General features: G+C 45.6%; 3 protein-coding genes across 4 annotated transcripts in view; 1 reads left to right on the forward strand and 2 right to left on the reverse strand.

The window, feature by feature from the left end:
- Positions 1-6,902, forward strand: part of TSPAN4 (tetraspanin 4) — a 355,015-nt gene extending 348,113 nt beyond the window's left edge. Inside the window, exon 7 of the mRNA XM_033928280.1 lies at positions 5,992-6,902. Coding sequence (XP_033784171.1) covers positions 5,992-6,060 — 69 coding nt within the window. The 3' untranslated portion in view covers positions 6,061-6,902. The remainder of the gene's footprint in view (positions 1-5,991) is intronic.
- Positions 1-15,546, reverse strand: part of LOC117352133 — a 1,164,809-nt gene that overhangs the window by 128,216 nt on the left and 1,021,047 nt on the right. The gene's annotated exons all lie outside the window — the stretch shown is intronic.
- The window catches only part of CHID1 (chitinase domain containing 1), a 218,371-nt gene continuing 217,351 nt past the window's right edge, over positions 14,527-15,546 (reverse strand). For both annotated transcript variants that reach the window (XR_004537584.1, XR_004537585.1), the window contains one exon: positions 14,527-14,663. The gene's annotated coding sequence lies outside the window, so the exon portion shown is untranslated. The remainder of the gene's footprint in view (positions 14,664-15,546) is intronic.

Consider the following 15,546-nt stretch of genomic DNA (forward strand, 5'->3'; position numbering starts at 1 on the left):
GAGAGGAGCAGATGCTGGAAGGAAGAGAGAGAGGGTACATACTGGATGGAAGGAGGGGAATAAAGAAAAAAGGGCACATTGGGGGAATTGGATAGAGGATAGAGTTAGTGAGATACTGGAAGGGGTGAGGGAAAGAGGTGGCAAGCTGTAGGTACACACAATGAAAAGAGGGAAATTGAGGACTGGATAGTAAGAAAGAAAGAAAACCCACCTTTTTGATATACCTTTTAAATCCTTAACTCTACTGCTCTGCCCTCCAATTCAGCCAGCTGATTAACCGTTTCCCTTAACTGTATCCATGACATCCTGTTTCTCTGTCTTGCATGTTTAAATTATAAGCTCATTCGAGCAGGGACTGTTTTCTTACTCTTTGTGACTGTACAGTGCTGCGTGCATCTGGTAGCGCTATAGAAATAATTAATAGTAGTAGTAGTAATTTAGATGGTGGCATAAAATAAATTGAGAAGGAAGACCAGGGAAGGAAGAAGAGAGAGAGAAATTCCAGAGCATGGGGGTTGGGGGAGAAGATAAAATACCAGATCTGGGGGTAGGAAAGGGGGAATGAGTAACGTAACCATTTAGTTTTTCCTTAAAATGGGACATCTACTAATTTTCAGTCCCGCCCCATCCTACCCTAGCCCCCCCCCCCCCAATTTATTCTGTTCATTTTTCATGTACACACAATATCTTATTAATTCATAATGGTAACCATAAAATAAAACAAAACAAAACCATAAAGCACACTGTATGCAGAGAAAATGTTAATTTTCATTTATATTCGTTTTTTTTTAAAGAGGTCAAGACAGATGACTTTAAAATATGCAATGTCACCTCAGTAATAACTATAGAAAAATAGACAAATATAGTGCAAAATATAGACAGCAGATATAAATTCTCAAAACTGATACATTTTGATCACTAAATTGAAAATAAAACCATTTTTCCTACCTTTGTTGTCTGGTGAGTCTCTGGTTGCACTTCCTTCTGACTGTGCATCCTTTCTTTCTTTCTCGGTCTTTCTTTTTCTCTCCCTGCCCCCCTTTCTTTCTTTCTCTCTCCCTGCCCCTCCCCCAAGCCACTGCCGCCGATTTCTCCAAGCCACTGCTGCAGGAACAGGCCAGGTGCATGCAATGACTGCACAAGCCTCATCCTCCCCCCCCCCCCACACACACATCAGAGAGGAAGTTCCGGGCCAGCCAGGCAGCAATTGGCTGGCCCTGAACTTTCTCTTCAACATCAGAATTGATGTTGGGGGGGGAAGACTTGTGCAGTTGCTACATGCACTTGATCTGTTCCTGTGTCAGCATTGTTCCCAGGTGATCGACTCGCTTTCCTTTGTTTTGGGCACCCCTGCACTAGGGAGAACACTGCAGTGGGTTGCTCAAAAATGGGACATTTCGGCATCCTGAAGCTGTGCTTCGGGACAAAGGGACAAGCTAATTAAAAATGGGATGCTCCCATTCAAAACAGGACGTATAGTCACGTTAGGAATAAGACAGATACCAGTTGTGAGGGGAGAAGAGGAGAGAGATGCTAAAAACTACCGTGGGAGGAAGGGAGAGATGGAAGGGAAGTAGAGATGCCAGATCATGGGGGGAGCAAGGAGAGATGGTAGGGAGAGGCAGACAGTTTCTGCAAGAGCTATAGAAAGAGAGCAGATACCATATGGAAGAGGCAGAGAGAGGGCAGACAATGGATAGAAACATAGAAGATGACGGCAGATAAGGGCCATAGCCCATCAGGTCTGCCCTCTCTACTGACCCACCCCCAAGTCTACTATCCTAGGGATCCCACTCCTGGTGACAGGTTCCCTTGGCTTAACCCTCTAAGGGATCCCACATGGGCATCCCATTTGCTCTTAAATTCTTGCACGCTGTTTGCCTCGATCACCTGCACCGGGAGCTCGTTCCAAGGATCAACCACTCTCTCGGTGAAGAAATATTTCCTGGTGTCGTCATGAAATTTCCCGCCCCTGAGTTTGAGCGGATGCCCTCTTGTGGCTGAGGGTCCTCTGAGAAACAGAATCTCTTCTTCCATCTCGATACGACCGGTAATATACTTAAACGTCTCGATCATGTCTCCTCTTTCCCTATGTTCGAGTGAGTACAGCCACAAATTTTTCAGCCTTTCCTCGTACGATAGATCCTTGAGCCCCGAGAACATCCTGGTGGCCATCCGTTGCACCGACTCTACTCTCAGCACATCTTTTCGGTAGTGTGGCCTCCAGAATTGCACACAGTATTCCAAATGAGGTCTCACCATGGTTCTGTATAATGGCATTATGACTTCAGGCTTCCGGATGACGAAACTCCTACGGATGCAACCTAACAACTGTCTTGCCTTAGATGAAGCCTTCTCCACATGATCATCTAAGGCAAGACAGTTGTTAGGTTGCATCCGCAGGAGTTTCTTCAGCCGGAAGCCTGAAGTCATAATAGAATGAAGAGAAGAACGAGAAGAAAAGGAAAGCAGAAACCAGGCTACAAAGGTAGAAAAAAAATGTTCTATTTCTTTTGTTTGTTTATTTATTTTTTGTTTAGGATAAAGTATCTGTGTTGACAAATGGAAATAAGGTGCTCCTTTTATTGGACTAATTTTAATACATTTTTGACTAACCTTTAGAGACCAAATCCCCCTTTCTCAGGTCAGAACAGAATACTATAATAGCAGTATATCTGAAGAAAGAGGTTTTGACCTCTGAAAGCTAACTGAAAAATGTATTAGTCCAATAAAATGGTGGGCACTAAATTTTCTTACTGCCATGCCCCATGACTCCTACCCAAATGCAAATCTAAATACTATCTCTATTTCGGCAGCCAGAACTCTTCAAGCTCTGCAGCTGGTGGCAGCTCACAGACACTGCCTCTAGCTGCAGATCTTGGAGATTACTGTCTGCCAGACTAGAGGAGGTGGTTTTTAACTGGCAGGGTTTTGGGATCCCACCAGCCACAGCAAGGGAGATGGCTAATTTATGGTAGACCTGGACCTGGAATTCCTGTGTGTTCAATACAGAAAGAAGTGCATATCTCTTTTTATTTCTCCAGTGTTGTAATACATGCTGAGTTTAATTTCTTGAGTTCTGAGTAGTGGCAGTTCCCAGTTCAATTTCTATCTCTATTTGTGATCCATTGTTCTGTATTTGATAAATGTCTGCCTGTGTTTTGTACGTAAAGAAATCTTTTAAAGTTGTTTTATGTGTGGTAGTAATGGGAGGGGGGATATCAGGGGGGGGGGTTGTGCAGAGAGGAGAGTGGATCCTCCTAAATTTCTACCCTGGACCACAGCATAACTAAAACTGGCCCTATTATTAGGCCTTCCTTAGTTTAGAGCAAAGAAAAATGAAAAAAAGCCCAATATTCCTGAGCCCAGTAGAGGCTCATGTGACAAGAATTCAGCCTGTATCCCTGTGCTGCTGGGTTGAATCAAATGAAAAATACTGCCAGCTTTTCGCAGGGTTTTTTTCCCACTTCTTTCCCTTCTGATTGCAAGGCAAATCCTTAAATGTGAGATACTGGTTCATAGAATTTCAGGCACACGTGGGAGGAAATAGAGGTTTTTGATTAGATAATTGATTTACATGCTAGAAATAAAGAGCAGTAGCAAATCCCTTCTGTACTTATCTCCCCCTGCATCATGTTAAAAAAAGGGGGGGGGGAGGAGTTTAGCAATCAAAAAGGCAACATTCAGAATGTGATTAGTTGACTCATTGCTGTCTAATTATAAGTCTGACCCTGTATGCAAGCTTTACCAGTGCAATCAATCCAGCTCAATCAGAGCAGGAGGAATATTTGGGTGTCTGAGCAATAAACTGAAAGCTGTTGCATGGTAATGCCTGCATGAAAGATGAATTAGAAACCTCATAGGTTGAAACAGGAAACTGCAGTCTTTGGCAGTGAGCCACGAAAACACAACTGCAAGAATGTGGAAAGGGCCATTACCACCATCTACCCAAGATTTCTTACTATTAAAATTTAAGAGCTGCTCCTAGGTCATTAACTTGCTAATTTTCAAAGCACATAGTAACAAATGTAACTTTTTAAGTTCACATGCTTTCAAATTTAGCCTCTAATTGTCTTTTTATCATTTAAAATAACACTAACACAAAATAACTTTAACTCTTCCTCTCCATTTCAAGGTAGTATAAAGAAATGAAACAAAAGAAATAAAGTGATACCTTTCTTATTGGACTAACTCAATGCATTTTATGATGAACTTTTGAAGGTAAGTAACCCTTCTTCAGATCAGAAATAAGCAAATGTTGAGAAATATCAGTGTACTGTATACCGTATATACTCGAATATAAGTCGATCCGAATACAAGTCGAGATCCTCATTTCCCCCCCAAAAGGAGGAAAAATGGTTGATTCGACTATAAGTCGGGCGGCTTAATATTTAAGTGTCCTGCCCTGCCAGGTTCTGCACTCAATCCCCCTCTCTGCCAAGTTCTGCACCCAGCCCCCTTCTCTCCCTGCCCTGCACTCAGTCCCATTCTCTACCAGGCTGTGAACCAAGCCCCCCTCCCTGCCAGCTCTGAACACTGCCCCACCTTCCTTCCCTGTACCCTCTTCCCCCTAAAAAGAGCCAACCTCATCAGTGATGTCACAATGGCTTGATTGTCCCGTACTCTCCTCTGCCCTCCAACCCAGCCAGCAGATTAACCCTTTCCCTTAACTGAAACCACCTAGTGGTAGGCCGGGACAGGAGGGATCACTCCTGTCTCCTGCCCCAGCTGACACTAATAATTACCAGCCTCCCTCCTTTCCTTCCTCGTGTACCTGTTCCCTAGTGATCCAGCGTTTATCCCGCCTGAAATCCTTTGCAAAAGTAGTAGCCAGCAGTGCACCTGGGCCGGCACGCAGGAGCAAACTTTTCATGCTCCCAGCCTGCCCTGCACTGCTCCTTGATAGGCTGCTGTGAGAACCGCAAATCCCATGAGAACTTGCGGCAGCCTATCAAGGAGCGGTGAAGGGCAGGCCGGCAGCACGATAAGCTCACTCCTGTGTGCTGGCCCGGGTGCGCCGCTGGCTTCTACCTTTACAAAGGATTTCAGCGCAGGATACACGCTGGACCACCAGGAAACAGGGAAGGAAGGAGGGAGGGAAGGTAATTATTAGTGTCGGCCGGGACAGGAGACGGGAGGGTCCCTCCTGTCCCGGTCTAAGGCAGGCCTGCAGGAAGTCCGGGAGGGTTTCGGGTGGTCACTAGGGGATGACCCGAATATAAACCGGGACCCCCATTTTTGGGTCAATTTTTTGGCCCCAAAATCCCGGTTTATATTCGAGTATATATTGTATAAAGAAAACATGAAAGCATTTCAAGGATAGGAAGAGGGGTGGGTGGGTGGACAGGAGACAGAAAGGTGGCAGAGCAGTTTTAAATGTGTTTATAGTGGGAAATAAAGCCCAGATCTCTTTGGACAACACTTTGGAAAAACTGATCACTGCACCAATGATTTTATGGTGAGAGTACTAAAAGGGAACTTTTAAACAATCTAAGAACGTAAAACCTTTTAAATCAAAACAATAAGGTATTTTGACACTTACCAGAGAGGACTTAACAGAGATCTGGGCTTTCTTTCCCACTATAAAGTTATTTAAAATTGCTCTGCCACCTCTCTCTCTCCTGCCCGCCCACTCCTCCCTCTTCTTATCCCTGAAATGCCTTCATGTTTTCCTTATATATATTGATATTTGTCAACATTTGCTTATTTCTGATCTGAAGAAGGGTTACCATTGAAAGCTCATCATAAAATGCATTGAGTTAGTCCAATAAAAAAGGGCCAACCTTATTTCTTTTGTTTAAGTGGACTAACAAGCCCACCACACCATTCCTCTCCATTTCAAATTTAGAGACTGGGGAGAAGTGGAAAATACTGTACTTAACTTGTAGGCGATTGCTTTGTTGTTTAACTGAGTATACTACACACAAGCTCTCTCTTTGTAGGACTGATAGTACGGGCCAAGTCACAATGATTTCTTGTCTGTTTCCACAGATTTTGGGGCTGTCGTTTGCAATGACCATGTACTGCCAGGTGGTGAAAGCAGATACATATTATGCCTAAGAGGCACAAGGCTGCTTGACCCTCAGCTCTCCAGAAAGGACACAGGTGGACTCTTCTTCAGACTACTTCATCCAGTTTATTTTCTCCCCTTAAAAGAGACCGTATGATGCTTAAACTGACAGAGCTGTCAGTCACATCCCATGCAAGGTTTACTGACAGTGAAAAACATTGAAAAAAGAAAAGAAAAAAAGGCAGAGATTTATATACAGAGGGTAAAGAAGGAAAGGGAAAAAAAAAAGTTTACTTTAGAGAAGTCGTCCCCCCAACACCACCACCACCACCTCTAAGGAAGGTTTTTCACTGAGGTTCCTAAGGAAGTGAAAGAAATATGTAAGGAGCAAGAGTAGAGAAATATAGAGATCTGTCCCACAGTGAGAGGAGACCTCGTTTAATCCAATCCCCTGGGCAATGAAAAGATACAGAAGTGGCAGCAGGTGGACATGGTTCTTGGGAATAGGGCAAGGACATGCTGAATGTCTCACTAATTTTGGTGTACAGCCACAGCCTGACAAGGATGCAATTTCTTACACTGTAACTGGTTCTGATTTATTTTGGGGTAAAAAAAATAAGCCAAACAACTGGTGTATCAGGGGAAGGTGACCCGAGCTGCTGCCATAAACACAGCCCTGGTTCTTTTAGAAGCCCATGTACTTTCCCTGGGACAACTTTCTGTTAATAGCTGAGAGGAAATTTGCAAACGAACAAAAGAGGAATTTATTTTAACAATATGAAACAGAAGTACCATATTTTATCCCAGGACAAGCAGACAGCCTATTTTCACATATGGGTGACGTCATCGACGGAGCTCAGATGCGGAAGCCTCGCAAGCAGAATTGCTTGTAGAAACTAGAAGTTTTGAGTTGACCGCACCGCGCATGCGCGAGTGCCTTCCCGCCCAGCGTAGGGCGCATCTCCTCAGTTCTCAGTTTTCCGCGGAGCCGAGAAGTCCGTCTTTGACTCTCTGCGTTTAACTTCGTTACTTCTTGCCTTCTCTGAACTGCGGTTTGTATTTTTTTCTTCACAAATCGCTGTTCTTGTTTTATTTCATTCTAGTTAAAAAAATATATATATATATATATTTTTTCAATCTTCGGTCCGTCTGCCGGGGCAGGCCGCTCGGCCGCAGCCCAAGGTCTTTGATCTTGTGGCAGCTATTTTTCCTTCTATGTCCCGGCCTGACACGGGCTTCAAGAAGTGTAGCCAGTGCCAGCGTGCGATTTCCCTTACGGACCCACACCTTCGGTGCCTCAAGTGCCTTGGGCCGGAACATCACCCGAAGTCGTGCGAGCGCTGTGCTACTCTTCAACCTCGAGCCCTTAAACGTCGTCATCTTTTGGTGGAGAAGCTGTTCGGGATGGATTCTTCCTCCGATCCCTCGACATCGAAGGCGCCCTCGGCCTCACCTTCGACTGAGACTCCTCCTGCTTCTACTGCTCCCACCTCGAGCCTCATCAGACCTTCGTTGTTTGCAGCGGCTCTCTCTTCGACGACACCTGCTGTATCTTCCCCTGTTTTCTCAGGTCAGATAGCTCAGTAGAAAGTTCCAGCGGTGGTGCTTAAAGTGCCTAAGACTTCTAAGTCGAAGCACATTTACACTGCCTCGGTGGAACCTCCAGCCAAAGCAGGTGGTCCAGTTTCAGACGCGAATCCATCCTTGCCGGCTTCTTTCCAGACCATGTTGGAGAAGCAATTCATTCAGTTCCTTACTAATATGGGACTGCAGCTTCTTTCTCTCATCCAGCCTGGGAATTCAGCAGACTCACGTGAGGTCGAGCCGCTTCCTTTGCCTCAGTCTGAGCTTGCACACACTTTGCAGGGAGCAAAGTCTCTGCAAGTGTCTGGTCTGGCATCCAAGCACGTGAAGCAAGGAGCAGAATCTTTGCAAGTGCCTCGGCAGGAATCCTCACACTCTATACAAGGAGCAGAGCCTTTCAGAGTGCATCGAGGTTCCTCCATCAAGCCTCTGGAGCTTCGATCTACAGCCTCCAGTCCTATCCATTCTTTGGTGGCATTGGCTGTTTCTGTCTCCGAGGTGAAGTCTCCTCGATCTTCAAGATCTGCTTTCAAACATCGTTCTCACCGACGATCGAAGACTTCATCGAGGCATAATGTCCCTCTTCAACTAAGCCTCGCTCTACTCCTACTTCGACTAGACCGCCGACTCCTCGCTCGAGGTTTCCACTTCTGAACCTTGAGGATGCAGCGGTTTATATTGCTTCCAAGTCTCCATATTCTTTTGATGCCTTTTTTCCTGCCGAAGCTTCATCTTCGACCCAGGCTTCCTCGACGTCCTCAAATCCTTCTCGAGGCAAAGCATTGGCAGATCAGCTATCTTTCTCATCTTTTCTTCGTCAGATGGCTATTGACTTGGATCAAATACTCTAAGGAGTTTCAAATACTCTAAGGAGTACCTTGAATTCATGCATCTCCCTCAACCTCCGGCAGTCTCTTAAGCTTTCACATCACAAGCTTTTCTCTCAGACTTTTGGTCGATGCCTGGAGACTCCTTATACCATACCGGCTGTTCCAGGCAAATTGGACTCTAGGTATAAAACTGTACATCGCAAAGGATTTGACAACTCACAGTTATCTCATCAGTCCCTGCTAATCGAGTCCTTCTTGAAGAGGTCCCATCCTTTCAAGGTTTATGCCACTGTTCCTCCTGGAAGGGAAGGGAAAACTATGGACAAATTTGGACATCGCATCTATCAAAATGCCATGATGTCCTCTAAAGTCCTCAATTATAATTTTCATTTTATTACTTATTTTGAGTTCCTCATTTCACTATTACCAAAATTCTTGACTTATTTGGGTACTCAAAAGCACTTTGAATTTCAAGAAGTCCTTGCTTCTTTATCACAACTCCGATTACATCTCCTCCAGTCATCTTATGATGCCTTCGAGTTGTCTGCCCGGGCAGCTGCTTTCTCTGTAGCCATGCGTCGCCTTGCCTGTCTTCGTACCATTGACATGGACCCTAATCTTCAGGATCGCTTAGCTAATATTCCTTGTGCAGGCAATGACCTCTTTGATGAATCTATCGAGGAGGCCACCAAGAAATTGTCTAAGAACACAGAAGCAGTCTTTGTAATTGTAAAACTTATATCTCTCATTAATTTTAATGCTTAATTGTAACTTTTATGAATCTTACTTTTCTGTAAGCCTATTTCTATAATATATTCTTTATGCAATCACAAAAAAAAAAATCCTTTGCTTCTATTGTCAGACCTAAGCCAAAGCCAGCTCCTGCCAAACCTACACGCCCTGCTCCTATCTATCAATGGTGTTTTGCTCCGAGGATGGCTCCTTACAATTGTCCTCCTCTTAAAAAACAGCAGCCTCAGAAGCAACAAAAACCTCAACCTTCTGCTGCACCTAAGGCTACTCAGCCTTTTTGACTGTTTAAAACAGAGCATAACCTCCACCGTTCTGACTCTGCCTTCTTTTCCCCCTATAGGAGGTCGTCTCCATCGATGGAGGTCAATTACATCCGACCTCTGGGTACTGACCATCATCAGGGAAGGGTACTCTCCTCATTTCACTCAGGTTTCACCAGAGCTTCCTCCAAGAGAGTATCTTTTCTAGACCACCCTTCTTCTTCAGGAAGCTCAAGCTCTGTTTCGTCTCCATGCCATCGAATCAGTTCCTCTGGACCAGCAGAATAGGGGGTTTTACTTCCGTTACGTCTTTGTTCCGAAGAAGACGGGTGATCTGAGGCCCATTCTGGATATCAGGGCTCTCACAAATTTTTGGTCAAACAAAAATTTCAAATGTTGTCCCTGGCATCTCTTTATCCCCTTCTATAGCAGAACGACTGGTTATGCTCTCTGGATCTCAAGGAGGCCTATACTCACATTCCCATTCATCCGGTCTCCCGTCAATACCTCAGATTTCAGATGGGGAATCTACATTATCAATACAGAGTGCTGCCCTTCGGCCTGGCTTCCTCTCCCAGAGTGTTCACCAAGTGGTAGCAGCAGCTCTAAGGAACCATTGTCTTCAGGTATTTCCCTACCTCGACGACTGGCTCATTAAAGATTCAACATCCGAGGGGGTTATTGTAGCAACCCAACGGACTACCTGGTTTCTACAAAGTTTGGGATTCAAAATCAACTTTCCCAAATCCCATCTTCAGCCCTCACAGAATCTACAATTCATCGGAGCTGTTCTGGATACTATCCAACTCAGAGCATTCCTTCCACAACAACGTCTGGAAGCTCTTCTTCTACTCTGTCATATAGTGTCTTCCCGCTCTTCCATCTCAGCGAGACACATGATGGTACTTCTGGGTCACATGGCCTCCACAGTACACGTGACTCCTTTTGCCAGACTTCACCTCAGAATTCCTCAGTGGACCCTGGCGTCTCAGTGGATGCAGGTTTGTGACCCATTTTCTCGACACATATCAGTCACTCCTTTATTGAAGCAGTCTCTCCGTTGGTGAATACTCTCTTCCAATCTCTCCAGAGGCTTGCGTTTTCAAACGCCTCCCCATCAGAAGTCCTCACGACAGATTCTTCGACCTACGCTTGGGGCGCTCATCTCGATGGTCTCCGTACCCAAAGCCATTGGACCAGTACAGATCGTCGGTGTCATAACAATCTATTGGAACTAAGAGCGATCCTCAAGGCTCTCAATGCTTTCCAACATCTTCTTCACGACCAGGTAGTCCTCATTCGGACGGACAACCAAGTCGTCATGTATAATATCAACAAACAGAGAGGGACGGGATCTGCCTCCCTTTGTCAAGAAGCTCTGAAGATTTGGGACTGGGCAATCCGCCACAACACCTTCCTCAAAGCTGTCTATATCCAAGGGGCGAAGAATTGCTTGGCGGACAACTTGAATCTTCTGCAACCTCACGAATGGACACTCCATTCTTCGCCTCTTCATCACATTTTTTCACAGTGGGGAATGCCTCAGATAGACCTCTTTGCAGCTCCCCACAACTACAAACTGTCTCAGTTCTGCTCCAGGATATACTCTCCTAATCGCCTCGAGGTAGATGCTTTTCTTCTGGAATGGACGAATCTCTTCTTCTATGCATTCCCTCCATTCCCTCTCATTCTCAAGACTCTGGTCAAGTTAAAGAACGATCATGCCACCATGATTCTGATTGCTCCTCGGTGGCCGAGACAACCTTGGTACTCACTTCTACTTCAACTCAGCAGCAGGGAGCCATACCTTCTACCAGTTTTTCCTTCTCTGCTTACACAGAGTCAGGGATTTCTGCTTCATCCCAACCTGCAGTCTCTACACCTGACAGCTTGGTACCTCTCAACATGACTCCTCTGCAGTTTTCTCAACCTGTCAGAGACATTTTAGAGGCTTCTAGGAAACCTACCACTAGACCTACCCCCCTCAACGCAACTCCCCCCTCCTCCCCCCTTCACCAGTTCCCTTCTCTTTAGCCTCAAGCATGTCAACTGCTTCCCTAACGGTATATATACTGGATCTGCACTATTTCCTATTTGTACAGCATCTTGTAGCTCTTGAAATATACAGCTCCATTATTCTTGTAACTTCTCCTGGAAATGACCAAAATTCTCTCTGTAATTATCCTGGAAATGTCCAGTTGTCTCTTTTGTAATCCGCCCAGAACTGCAAGGTTGAGGCGGAATAGAAATCAGTAATGTAATGTAACAATGCTATCACCAGAAATTGACTAGATTTTCTACGTGGCGTTTTTCTCATGATAAGGAGCCTCAACATTCCTCCTTATCTTCTGTTTTGCATTACCTTTTGCACTTATCGACTTCTGGCCTCAAGTCTACATCGATCCGAGTCCATCTCAGTGCAATTGCTGCATTCCATCAACCTATCGAAAGGAAACCGCTCTCTGCTCATCCTGTGGTTTCCAGATTCGTGAAAGGACTTTTCAATGTCAAATCTCCTCTCAAACCGCCTTCTGTGGTTTGGGACCTCAATGTTGTCCTTGCTCAACTGATGAAGCTTCCATTTGAACCAATTGACAAGGCTCATCTGAAGTATCTCACTTGGAAAGTAGTGTTTCTCATCGCCCTCACTTCTGCTCGACGAGTCAGTGAGCTGCAAGCTGATCCACCTTTCATGGTGTTTCATCATGACAAGGTGGTCCTTCGTACTCATCCAAAATTCCTTCCTAAAGTGGTATCGGAATTTCATCTCAATCAATCTATTGTTCTTCCAGTGTTCTTTCCGAAGCCTCATTCTCATCCTGGAAAAGTAGCTCTTCATACTCTAGACTGTAAACGTGCTTTGGCCTTCTATTTGGAAAGCACCAAACCACACAGAACTGCTCCTCAACTTTTTGTCTCCTTTGATCCAAACAAGTTGGGGCATCCTATCTCTAAGTGTACCATCTCCAATTGGATGGCTGCTTGTATCTCATTCTGCTATGCCCAGGCTGGACTGCCCCTCCACAGTAGAGTCACAGCCCATAAAGTCAGAGCAATGGCAGCTTCCGTAGCTTTCCTCAGATCTACTCCCATTGAGGAAATTTGCTAAGCTGCTACTTGATCCTCGGTTCATACTTTCACATCTCACTATTGTCTGGATACTTTTTCCAGACGGGATGGACAGTTTGGCCAAACAGTATTACAAAATTTATTCTCCTAAATTGCCAACGTTCCCACCATCCCATTCTGGTTAGCTTGGAGGTCACCCATATGTGAGAATAGGCTGCCTACTTGTCCTGGGATAAAGCACAGTTACTTACCGTAAACAGGTGTTATCCAGGGACAGCAGGCAGCTATTCTCACAACTCATCCACCTCTCCTGGTTGGCTTCTCTGCTAGCTATCTGAACTGAGGAGACGCGTCCTACGCTGGGCGGGAAGGCACTTACGTATACGCGGTGCGGTTGACTCAAAACTTCTAGTTTCTACAAGGAAGTCTGCTTGCAAGGCTTCCACATCCGGGCTCCGTCAATGACGTCACCCATATGTGAGAATAGCTGTCTGCTGTCCCTGGATAACACCTGTTACGGTAAGTAACTGTGCTTTTCGCTCCATATGATGCACTTTTTCCCCCCAAAAAGTGGGTGGGAATAACAGTGCATCTTATGGACCGAATATACCAGACAATGGCTCTGCCTCTTTCTCTCTCCCTTCCCTCCATCCCCCCTCACTTCCTCACCCACATTTCCCAGCGAGCGCCGCCCTAGAACCACTGCGAGCCTCCCCAGGTGACCCAACTCCCTTGCAAGTCCAATGCATCCCACGGGGAAGCTGCGAACGGGTATGCTGAGGAGAAGCACCGTGCACCCCCCTTCTTCCCGCTGCTCAGACCTCCACGACTGAGTTGAAAAACTTAGGCCCAGCCATCTCTCCCTTACCTCCATCCCCCCTCACTTCCCTGCGAGTGTGCGCCACCCGAAAGCCTCTCCGGGTCAGCTCAATTGCGTGGTGCCGTCAGCTGCAGTAGCCGTGTCTGCTAATGGCACCAAGCAACTGAGCTGACCCAGGGAGGCTCACAGTGACTCTCAGGAGGTGCACACGTGGTCGATGGGAAGCGTGGGGCTGTCCTCCTTTGGCCAGCTCTGGGAATAGGAATAGGTTTCTTGCCTACTTTTCCTCTGTCCAAGTGATCTGTGCAGCCTCTCTCTCTCTCTCTCTCTCAGGCTCTCAGGCTGTTTAATTGCCTCACCAGGTGGGGCTGTCCTCCTGACTGGCTGTGTTGGCTGCCGCAGTTGACCCGACTCCCTTGCAAGTCCAATGCATCCTCGTTGCAGCCCCATGGGAAAACTGCGAATGGGCATACTGAGGAAAACCGCCGTGCGCCCTCCTTCTTCCCACTGCCCAGACAGGAGTGGAAAGGGATATGGATGAAAGGCGACAGCTGCCTGTCAGGGGATCCACTGAGCCTCTCGCAGAACTGTGTGTTCGGCATGGGATTTTGGCTCAGGACATTTCTTTTTCTGTTCAGCACAGTGGCTTTTTCCTTCGCCAGAAGATGGTCTGGTGCTCTGAGAACCCTGCTGGAGGATGGCACAGAGGGAGCACTGGGGGCGTAAGAGACTCACATTGTGCACAGTTTACTTGTTGAGAAGAGCCGTGTAAAAGCACACTCACTTCGGCATCCTTTGATTTGCTTTTAGCCATCGCCCACCCCCAACGGTGGGCAGTTTTAGGAAAATTTATACGTTTCTCTAACCTCCCCCTCCAACAACAACAAAAAACAAGTGGCTGGGACTGCCTACCACTTAGACCTGCCCTGTACACTGTCCTGGCCTACCACTAGACCACCAGAGGGGGGACAGCGCAGGGAGGGGGGACAAGGTGCAGAGCCTGGCAAGGAGTGTGGGGTTGTGTGAAGAGCCTGGCAGGGAGAATTTGGTTCAGTATGTTTTTTTTCTTGTTTTCCTCCTCTAAATCTAGGGTGCGTCTTATAGTCAGGTGCATCATATGGAGTGAAAAATATGGTAAATCTCTATCCCTTATATTTCTTAAATCACCCAGGTCCATGCTACAGATCCATTCACTGTTACCTCATGAGTCTAAGGGTATAATTGGACTCCTGATGCATACAATTTACTCTCTCATGAGCTCGGCTGTTGGGCTCTGTTGATGGCACGTGTTGTGGGCAACGTCCTCCTCTCTATTAGAGCCTGCAGTGATGGTGAAGCTGTGCAAAAGAATGATCAAGTTTAGCTTCCTGTTGTCTACTATACTTCTGTCATGAATATAATATAATAGGGTACCAGATGAGAAGTGCTAATATAGCTCAGCTGATATGTTTAATCTCTTATTTATGCTAATGTATCCTTCTTATCTAATGTACTGACTTCCTTCTTCTCTAACAACCTCAGAAAAGGGAAGAATCCTTTAGAATTTATACATGTTTTATAGATTGCACCTTATTATATAAGTATTATATAATTTTCTCTATTTGTATAACCATTTGCCAATTTATTCAACAAATGTATTTGATCATATTACACCACTTTTTAAGTTTTATAAGTATTTATAACACAGCCAGTGTGATATACATGGAATATTAGTCTAAGTAGAGAGCACATGGAATATATGATTAACCTCCTACAACTACTATACCACAATCTTGAATATATACAGATCTTTACTACTGATTACTGCAGCTCAGAAAGTAGAAAAGCTTCACTGATAATAGTCATTAAAGCTGCATTGTTATGACTAGACTCAAAAACCACCTTCCTTCCCCACACACATGCAAAGGAGACAAAATTCAGCACTGAAAACAATGAGCAGGAAGTGTTAGTCCAGTACAATAGGTGAGACGTTCTAATCTAGACAGATGGGTTATTTCCCTATAGCCACTTGCTGCTGCAGAAGGATTTTTCACTCTGTCCAGCAGCATCCCTTCCCTCTTACCTGATCCCCCCTGTCCAGCAGTAGGCCTTCTCCTTTCCCTGATCCCCCTGTCCAGCATCCGGTAGCCCGGCCAGTCTCAGGGCTTTTGCTAACAAAGTTAAAAATAGAAAAAGAGGCTAATAACTCAACCTTATTTAAAGTGTCCTGTCCTGTAGTAG

This window comes from Geotrypetes seraphini, chromosome 19, assembly GCF_902459505.1.
Source record: "Geotrypetes seraphini chromosome 19, aGeoSer1.1, whole genome shotgun sequence".
NCBI lineage: Eukaryota > Metazoa > Chordata > Amphibia > Gymnophiona > Dermophiidae > Geotrypetes > Geotrypetes seraphini.